At 47.2% G+C, this 10,630-nt stretch overlaps 1 protein-coding gene across 1 annotated transcript in view; it reads right to left on the reverse strand.

Moving 5' to 3' along the window:
• The window catches only part of ATG5 (autophagy related 5), a 96,597-nt gene extending 88,738 nt beyond the window's left edge, over positions 1–7,859 (reverse strand). Inside the window, exons 1-2 of the mRNA XM_038760768.1 lie at positions 7,782–7,859; positions 2,273–2,437 (exon numbers count right to left, since the gene is read on the reverse strand). Of these exons, the coding sequence (XP_038616696.1) occupies positions 2,273–2,380 (108 nt within the window). The 5' untranslated portion in view covers positions 2,381–2,437; positions 7,782–7,859. The remainder of the gene's footprint in view (positions 1–2,272; positions 2,438–7,781) is intronic.
• Between the last annotated feature and the right edge of the window lie 2,771 nt (positions 7,860–10,630).

Raw genomic sequence — 10,630 nt, forward strand, 5'->3', positions numbered from 1 at the left:
GGCTGTGCACTCTTGCCAATAGAGGAGAGGTTTCTCTGTCAAATTCCTTTCAGGTTGTCAGGCAGAAGCCATCAGGGACTTGCACAGGTACCATTTTGAGCCCCCACCCTCTGTCCCGCAGACCACCCATGCAAACTAAGGAATTCCCCAGGTCTTTTGCCTCTTTCCTTTTCTTCTGAGAGCTCTTTGCACAGCCCGACCCTGCAGGCCCCACACTGAGTCCCTAGCCGGCTTCAAAGTCTGCACAGATTTGAAGACTCTTTCCAGACAAGTAAACTTCAGAGAGTACAGATGGTGGAGAAAGCACAGCAACGTCCAGAGAGGCTGATTCACGGCAAAGACAAAAATCTTCCAGTCTCTCAGGTTTCCCTTCCCTCCCTACAGGGCTCCATTCCACAAACAATACAAATAACAATAATAATAATAGTATTTGCTAAGCGCTTATTATGTGCCAGGAGCTGTACTTAAGCACTGGAGTGGATACAAGCAAATCGTTGGACACAGTCCCAGTCCCACATGGGGCTCACAGTCTTGATTCCCATTTTACAGATGATGTAACTGAGGCCCAGAGAAGTGACTTGCCCAAGGTCACATAGCAGATAACTGGCAGAGCTGGTCTCCCTGACTCTCAGGCCTGTGCTCTATCCATTAGGCCATGCTGCTGCTCTAGGTTCAATCCCCAAACTCAGGTGGGTTTGTCACATGGGCCAGCTTGTCCTACCGGCACATGAACTTCTTCCTTCCTAGAAAATTAAGTGCATTTCTTCTTTAGGAAACACCTCCACAGAACAAGCTTCCTTGACTGGCAGGCCACTGCTGGACCAGACGGAGTACGCTTTAGTTTCACCATCAGGCAGGATGTACCTCACATCCCCACCCCTGGGACTGTGTGAAAGGAGAACAGTGAACAGAAACAGGGAAGAGTGATGGTCTCACCTCCACGAATTTCCAAACTATTTTTTTATGGTATCTGTTAAGTGCTTACTATTTGTCAAACACAGTTCTAAGCACTGGGGTAGATACAAGTTAACTAGGTGAGTCCCACATGGGGCTCACAGTCTAGGTAGGAGAGAAAACAAGAGAACTGAGGCACAGAGAAGTTAAGTGGCTTGTCCAAGGTTACACAGCAAGCAACTGGCAAAGCTGGGATTAGAACTCTGGTCCTCTGACTCCGGGGTCCGTGCTCTTTCAATTATGCAAAGCTGCTTCTCGTGCTTCCTAAACCTGTCTCTGATGAAACCCGACTGCTTTGCAAGCAGACATCCTGTTAAATTAGATGTTGTCTGCCTACATATGACCAGATCTGACCAAACCTCAGAAATTCCATCTGGTGCTGAAACGACCCGAGATGGCGGTTCTCTGGCTGGTTTGCCCCGTGAAGCCTGCCTGCCACTCCCATTCCTCACCCCTCTATAATCCCTGTCTGCTTTGCACCTTGCGCTCACAAGGAAATGCTGGACCCAAGGTGTACGGTATCCCCCTCTGTAAATTCATTGGGAACAGGCAGAGTTTACCAACTCCGTTATATTGGACTCTCCCAAGCACTTAGTACGGTGCCATGCCCACAGTAAGCGCTCAGTAACTGACATAACATCCTTTTCAAAGTCCATTCAGGTTCCTCCAAATCTATTCATCCCATCATCTCTCATACATCGCACCACCCTCTGGAGCTGTACGGAGGGGTGGCTAGTTTATGGTCCTGGAAGGGCGGGGTTGGAAAGAGGTTAAAGAAGGCCTGACCCTCAGAGTTGTAAGGTGAGGAGGGATGGCGGTGGGGGAGAGTCCGGGGCAATAGAGCAATCCCCCCCACCCAGGACGATCCCCACAATCCCTCCCGACTTCAACAGGAGACCCAGCTTCAAAACCATTCATATTATTATTATTAATTGTATTTATTGAGAGCTTACTGTGTGCAAAGCAATGTGCTAAGTGCTTGGGAGAGTACAATATAACATCAAACACATTCCCTGCCCTCAGTGAGCTCACAGTCATATCAATGGCTAGTCTTCTTCAAATAACAATCGAGTAGTTTCCGACCCATAGCGACTCTACGGACACACCCTCTTCAGAAGGACCCATCTTCGGTCATTAAGTTCTTCTGGTACCAGTGGCTGTAAAACTACATAAAATCTTGATGATATTACTGCAGGTTGCTTTTTTGTAATGAAACTGGATCAACCCAGATGAAGGTAAAGCATCTACAGAATCTCGGAAACTTAGAAAGGAAAAGGTCTCCAATAGGTAAGGTCCCAACACCAATCGTCAGACTTACATAATACGGTTCTGCTTCTCTTTCAGTTATCTCATCCTGATAGAGCGTGAAGCATGTCGGTATTCGCCCAAACCACACATCTCGAAGCACATCTTTGTCATCTGTCATTCTTCCCGAGAGTAGGGCGGCACATATAGACTGGATTCTTCTTCCACCAAAGCCACGCTGAAAATAGACATCAAAGGTATCAGCTGCTTTCAGGGAAGCACTGTTTCAAGATTGATGGGACCATTATGTAGCACGGCAGAAAAACCATTCCGGGGGGAAACTAAAATGCCTGGCTTGGGATGGTATTTTGATGGGAGAGAGCATATGCTCTTTTGCTCACTACTGACGTGCAAATCCAAAGCACGGCGTTTGCCTGTATAACCCAACCAGTGTCATCCATCAGTGGCCCACTGTAGCCCTACAGAAGAGTTGTCTTTTGGTTCCAAGATGAGCCTGCTGATGCTGGGATTGCATTCCCGGGCACGAATGCCACACTGAGCCTCTCTTTCATTCATTCGTTCAGTTGTATTTATTGAGCGCTTGTGTGCAGAGCACTGTACTAAGCGCTTGGGAAGTACAAGTCGGCAACATATAGAGACGGTCCCTACCTAACAGCAGGCTCACAGTCTAGAAGGGGGAGACAGACAACAGAACAAAACATATTAACAAAATAAAAAAAATAGAATAGGTAAATATGTACAAGTAAAATAAATAGAGTAATAAATCTACATCGTGCCCATAAAGATACTCTATGAAGACACCTTGCACACAGTAAGTGCTCAATCAATAGGACTGTGTGATTAAGGAGCAGCATGGCTTGGTGGATAGATCGTGAGCCCGTTGTTGGGTAGGGACCGTCTCTATATGTTGCCGACTTGTACATCCCAGGCGCTTAGTACAGTGCTCTGCACACAGTAAGTGCTCAATAAGTACGATTGAATGAATGAATGATAGAGCACGGAACCGGGAGTCAGAAGGTCATAATAATAATGCTGGTATTTGTTAAGCGCTTACTATGTGCCCAATCAATCAATCAATCAATCGTATTTATTGAGCGCTTACTATGTGCAGAGCACTGTACTAAGCGCTTGGGAAGTACAAATTGGCATCACATAGAGACAGTCCCTACCCGATAGTGGGCTCACAGTCTAAAAGGGGGAGACAGAGAACAGAACCAAACATACCAACAAAATAAAATAAGTAGGATAGAAATGTACAAGTAAAATAAATAAATAAATAAACAGAGTAATAAATATGTACAACCATATATACATATATACAGGTGCTGTGGGGAAGGGAAGGAGGTAGCACTGGGGGGATACAAAGTAATCAAGGTTGTCCCACATGGGGCTCACAATCTTAATCCTCATTTTACAGGTGAGGGAACTGAGACACAGAGAAGTTAACTGACTTGCCCAAAGTCACACAGCTGAAAAACTGTTCTAGACTGTGAGCCCGTGTTGGGTAGGGACCATCTCTACATGTTGCCAACTTGTACTTCCCAAGCGCTTAGTACACTGCTCTGCACACAGTAAGTGCTCAATGACTGTGAGCCCGCTGTTGGGTAGGGACCGTCTCTATGTGTTGCCAACTCGTACTTCCCAAGCGCTTAGTACAGTGCTCTGCACATGGTAAGCGCTCAACAAATAAGATTGAATGAATGAAATACAACTGAATGAATGAATGAAAAGTGGCGGAGCCAGGATTAGAACCCATGACCTCTGATTCCCAAGCTGGTGCTCTTTCCACTGAGCCACGCTGCTTCTCAGGTCATGGGTTCCAATCCTGAAAGGCGCGCATTTTCTGGGGTCTTGCCGTTCAGGTGATCGGCACTGCTCTGTCCCCAGAACTTGCGGTGGGGGGGGGGAGTGCACCTCCTCAAAAAAAAAAGTAGGTTTAGAGGTGTGTATCTTCTATTGAATAAGGCCTCTGCTTTGCCAATTTAATTTCTACATGTCTAAATGTTTTGTTTTGTTGTCTGTCTCCCCTTTCTATCATCATCATCATCATCAATCGTATTTATTGAGCGCTTACTGTGTGCAGAGCACTGTACTAAGTGCTTGGGAACTACAAATTGGCAACATATAGAGACAGTCCCTGCTCAACGGTGGGCTCACAGTCTAAAAGGGGGAGACAGAGAACAAAACCAAACATACTAACAAAATAAAATCAATAGAATAGATATGTACAAGTAAAATAGAGTAATAAATATGTACAAACATATATACATATATACAGGTGCTGTGGGGAAGGGAAGGAGGTAAGATGGGGGGATGGAGAGGGGGACGAAGGGGAGAGGAGGGAAGGGGGTCAGTCTGGGAAGGCCTCCTGGAGGAGGTGAGCTTTCTAGACCATGAGCCCGCTGTTGGGTAGGGGCCGTCTCTAGATGTTGCTGACGTGGACTTCCCAAGCGCTTAGTACAGTGCCCTGCACACAGTAAGTGCTCAGTAAATACGATTGAATGAATGAATGAATGAATGAAAAGTGGTGGGGCCGGGATTAGAACCCATGACCTCTGACTCCCAAGCCGGTGCTCTTTCCACTGAGCATGTTACTGACGTGGACTTCCCAAGCGCTTAGTACAGTGCTCTGCACACAGTAAGTGCTCAGTAAATACGATTGAATGAATGAATGAAAAGTGGCTGGGCCAAAATTAGAACCCATGACCTCTGACTCCCAAGCCGGTGCTCTTTCCACTGAGCCACGCTGCCTCTCAGGTCACGGGTTCCAATCCCGAAAGGCGCGCGTTTTCTGGGGTCTTGCCGTTCAGGTGCTCGACACTGCTCTGTCACCAGAACTTGGAGGGAGGGAGGGGAGGGAGGGCACATCCCCAAAACAAAAGTAGGTTTAGAGGTGTATATCTTCCACTGAATAAGGCCTCTGCTTTGCCAAGTTAATTTCTACACGTCTATGCGTTTTGTTTTGTTGTCTGTCTCCCCCTTCTAGACTGCGAGCCCGCTGTTGGGTAGGGACTGTCTCTAGATGTTGCCGACGTGGACTTCCCAAGTGCTTAGTAATAATAATAATAATAATAATGGCATTTATTAAGTGCTTGCTATATGCAAAGCACTGCTCTAAGCGCTGGGGAGGTTACAAAGTGATCCGGTTGTCCCACGGGGGGCTCACAGTCTTAATCCCCATGTTACAGATGAGGGAACCGAGGCCCAGAGAAGTCAAGTGACTTGCCCAAAATCACAGAGCTGACAGTTGGCGGAGACGGGGTTTGAACCCATGACCTATCTATTTTATTCTGTTGATATGTTTGGTTTTGTTCTCTGTCTCCCCCTTCTAGACTGTGAGGCCACTGTCGGGTAGGGACCGTCTCTAGATGCTGCCAACTTGTACTTCCCATTCATTCATTCAATCGTATTTATTGAGCGCTTACTATGTGCAAAGCACTGTTCTAAGCGCTGGGGGGATACAAGGGGATCAGGTTGTCCCACGTGGGGCTGACAGTCTTAATCCCCATTTTACAGATGAGGTAACTGAGGCCCAGAGAAGTGAAGTGACTTGCCCGAAGTCACACGGCTGACAATTGGCAGAGCCGGGATTCGAACCCACGACCTCTGACTCCAAAGCCCGGGCTCTTCCCACTGAGCCACGCTGCTTCTCTAAGCGCTTCCCAAGTGCTTAGTCCAGTGCTCTGCACACAGTAAGCGCTCAATAAATATGATTGATTGATTGATTGAGTCAGAGGTCACGGGTTCAAACTCCGGCTCTGCCGCTTGTCAGCTGTGTGACTTTGGGCAAGTCACTTCACTTCTCTGTCCAGTCCAGTGCTCTGCACACAGTAAGCGCTCAGTAAATACGATCGACTGATTCTCTGGGCCTCAGTTCTCTCATCTGTCAAATGGGGATGAGGACTGGGAGCCCCCCCGTGGGCCGACCTGATCACCTCGTAACCTCCCCAGCGCCTAGAACGGTGCTTTGCACACAGTAAGCGCTTAATCAATGCCGTCATTATTATTATTATTTGCCGTATCCCCAGAGAGCGGAGCCCATCCAAGTACAATCAATCAATCAGTCGTATTTATTGAGTGCTTACTGTGTGCAGAGCACTGGACTAAGCGCTTGGGAAGTACAAGTTGGCAACCTATAGAGACAGTCCCTACCCAACAGTGGGCTCCCAGTCTAAAAGATGATTGACTGATTCTCTGTGCCTCAGTTCTCTCATCTGTGAAATGGGGATGAAGACTGGGAGCCCCCCCCGCCCCCCGCATGGGACAACCTGATCACCTCGTAACCTCCCCAGCGCTTAGAACGGTGGTTTGCACATAGTAAGCCCTTAATAAATGCCGTCGTTATTATTATTATTATTATTAGCCGTATCCCCAGAGAGCGGAGCCCTTCCAAGTACAATCAATCAATCGTATTTATTGAACGCTTACTGTGTGCAGAGCACTGTACTAAGCGCTTGGGAAGTCCAAGTTGGCAACATATAGAGACAGTCCCTACCCAACAGTGGGCTCACAGTCTAAAAGATAATAAGGGCATTTATTAAGCGCTTACTGTGTGCAGAGCACTGTACTAAGTGCTTGGGAAGTCCAAGTTGGCAACATATAGAGACAGTCCCTACCCAACAGTGGGCTCACAGTCTAAAAGATAATAATGGCATTTACTAAGCGCTTACCATGTGCAGAGCACTGTACTAAGCGCTTGGGAAGTCCAAGTTGGCAACATATAGAGACAGTCCCTACCCAACAGCGGGCTCACAGTCTAAAAGATAATAAGGGCATTTATTAAGCGCTTACTGTGTGCAGAGCACTGTACTAAGCGCTTGGGAAGTCCAAGTTGGCAACATCTAGAGACAGTCCCTACCCAACAGCGGGCTCACAGTCTAAAAGATAATAATGGCATTTATTCAGCGCTTACTGTGTGCAGAGCACTGTACTAAGCGCTTGGGAAGTACAAGCTGGCAACATATAGAGACAGTCCCTACCCAACAGCGGGCTCACAGTCTGAAAGATAATAAGGGCATTTATTTAGCGCTTACTATGTGCAGAGCACTGTACTAAGCGCTTGGGAAGTCCAAGTTGGCAACATATAGAGACAGTCCCTACGCAACAGTGGGCTCACAGTCTAAAAGATACGAATGGCATTTATTCTGCGCTTACCGTGTGCAGAGCACTGTACTAAGCGCTTAGGAAGTCCAAGTTGGCAACATCTAGAGACAGTCCCTACCCAACAGTGGGCTCACAGTCTAAAAGACTATAATATATATATGCATATATATTATAATATATAAGCGCTTAATAAATGCCATTATTATTATTATTAAGCGCTTACTATGTGCCAAGCACTGTTCTAAGCGCTGGGGAGGTTACAAGGTGATCAGGTTGTCCCACGGGGGGGCTCCCAGTCTTCATCCCCGTTTGACAGATGAGGGAACTGAGGCCCAGAGAAGTGACTTGCCCAAAGTCACCCAGCTGACGGTCGGCGGAGGCGGGATTTGAACCCACGACCTCTGACTCCAAAGCCCGGGCTCTTTAACCAAATAAAGTAAATATTACAGAATACGTACGACTGCATGAGGGAGGGGCGGGTCCGGCGGTACCTCACGGCCGGGCGGCGGCGCGAGGGTCCCGGCCGGGAAGGCTCGCGCAGGCGCAGACAGGCCCGCAGCGACGCCGGGGTCCGGACCGCTTCCGCACTTACGCTCTTCCGCGGGCGCCCGCTGATGACGTCGAGCGGTGACGTCAGCGCCCTCGGGAGGATTCCCCCCTCCCTCCCCAGCCGCGGAGCGGGCGCATGCGCACAGCCCTTCGCTCCTTCATTCATTCACTCGTAGTTAGCGAGCGCTTACTGTGTGCAGAGCGCTTGGGAATCAATCAATCAATCAATCGTATTGATTGAGCGCTGACTGTGTGCAGAGCGCTGTACTAGACGCTTGGGAAGGACAAGTCGGCAACATATAGAGACGGTCAACAGCGGACTCACGGTTATTGAGCGCCTATCAATCGATCAATAATCAATCAATCGTATTGATTGAGCGCTGACTGTGTGCAGAGCGCTGGGCTAGGCGCTTGGGAAGGACAAGTGGGCAACATATAGAGACGGTCCCTACCCAACAGCGGGCTCCAAGTTATTGAGCGCCTATCAATCAATCAATAATCAATCAATCGTATTGATTGAGCGCTGACTGTGTGCAGAGCGCTGGACTAGGCGCTTGGGAAGGACAAGTCGGCAACATATAGAGACGGTCCCTACCCAACAGCGGGCTCACGGTTATTGAGCACCTATCAATCAATCAATAATCAATCAATCGTATTGATTGAGCGCTGACTGTGTGCAGAGCACTGGGCTAGGCGCTTGGGAAGGACAAGTGGGCAACATATAGAGACGGTCCCTACCCAACAGCGGGCTCACGGTTATTGAGCGCCTATCAACCAATCAATAATCAATCAATCATATTGATTGAGCGCTGACTGTGTGCAGAGCACTGGACTAGGCTCTTGGGAAGGACAAGTGGGCAACATATTGAGACGGTCCCTACCCAACAGCGGGCTCACAGTCATTGAGCGCCTATCAATCAATCAATAATCAGTCAATCGGTCGTATTTATTGAGCGCCGTGTGCAGAGCACTGGACTAGGCGCTTGGGAAGGACAAGTGGGCAACATATAGAGACGGTCCCTACCCAACAGCTGGCTCACAGTCATTGAGCGCCTATCAATCAATCAATAATCAATCAATCGTATTGATTGAGCGCTGACTGTGTGCAGAGCACTGGACTAGGCGCTTGGGAAGGACAAGTGGGCAACATATAGAGACGGTCCCTACCCAACAGCGGGCTCACAGTCATTGAGCGCCTATCAATCAATCAATAATCAATCAGTTGTATTTATTGAGCGCTCACTGTGTGCAGAGCACTGGACTAGGCACTTGGGAAGGACAAGTGGGCAACATATAGAGACAGTCCCTACCCAACAGCGGGCTCACAGTCATTGAGCGCCTATCAATCAATCAATCAATAATCAGTCAATCGTATTTATTGAGCGCTTACTGTGTGCAGAGCACTGGACTAAGCGCTTGGAAAGTACAAGTTGGCAACATATAGAGACGGTCCCTACCCAACAGTGGGCTCACAGTCTACAAGGGGGAGACAGAGAACAAAAGCAGAGATATTAACAAAATAAAATAAATAGAATAGATATCATCAATCATCATCATCAATCGCACTTATTGAGCGCTTACTGTGTGCAGAGCACTGGACTAAGCGCTTGGAAAGTACAAGTTGGCAACATATAGAGACGGTCCCTACCCAACAGTGGGCTTACAGTCTAGAAGGGGGAGACAGAGAACAAAACCATACATATGAACAAAATAAAATAAATAGAATAGATATGTACAAGTAAAATAAATAGATAAATAAATAGAGTAATAAATATGTACAGACATATATACATATATACAGGAAGTACAAGTCGGCAACATCTAGAGACGGTCCCTACCCAGCAGCGGGCTCACAGTCTAGAAGGGGGGAGACAGAAAACAGAACAAAACATAGTAACAAAATAAAATAAATGGAATGAACATGTACAAATAAAATAGAGTCATTTATTCATTCAATCGTATTTATTGAGCGCTTACTGTGTGCAGAGCGCTTGGGAAGTACAAGTCGGCAACATTTAGAGACGGTCCCTACTCAACAGCGGGCTCACAGTCTAGAAGGGGGAGACAGACGACAAAACAAAACATATTAACAAAATAAAATAAATAGAATAAACATGTACAAATAAAATAGAGGAATTCATTCATGCAATCATATTTACTGAGTGCTTACTGTGTGCAGAGCACTGTACTGAGCACTTGGGAAGTACAAGTCGGCAACATATAGAGACGGTCCCTACCCAACAACGGGCTCACAGTCTAGAAGGGGGAGACAGACAACAAAACAAAACATATTAACCAAATAAAATAAATAGAATAAATATGTACAAATAAAATAGAGTAATAAATACGTACAAACATATATACATATATACAGGTGTTGTGGGGAGGGGAAGGAGGTAGGGTCGGGGGATGGGGAGGGGGAGGAAGATGAGAGGAAGGAGGGGCTCAGTCTTTAGAGCTTACTGCGCGCAACTAATAAGAAGAACGATGAATAATGATTGTGGTACTTGCTGAGCACCTACTATGTGCCAAGCACTGTTCATTCATACATCCCATCGTATTTAGGAGAAGCAGCGTGGCTCAGTGGAAACAGCCTGGGCTTTGGAGTCAGAGATCATGGGTTCAAATTCTGGCTCTGCCAATTAATTAATGAATTAATAATGGCATTTATTAAGCGCTTACTATGTGCAAAGCACTGTTCTAAGCGCTGGGGAGGTTACAAGGTGATTAGGTTGTCCCACCGGGGGGGCTCACAGTC

This window comes from Tachyglossus aculeatus, chromosome 19 (genome assembly GCF_015852505.1).
Source record: "Tachyglossus aculeatus isolate mTacAcu1 chromosome 19, mTacAcu1.pri, whole genome shotgun sequence".
In the NCBI taxonomy this organism is placed as follows: Eukaryota; Metazoa; Chordata; class Mammalia; order Monotremata; family Tachyglossidae; genus Tachyglossus; species Tachyglossus aculeatus.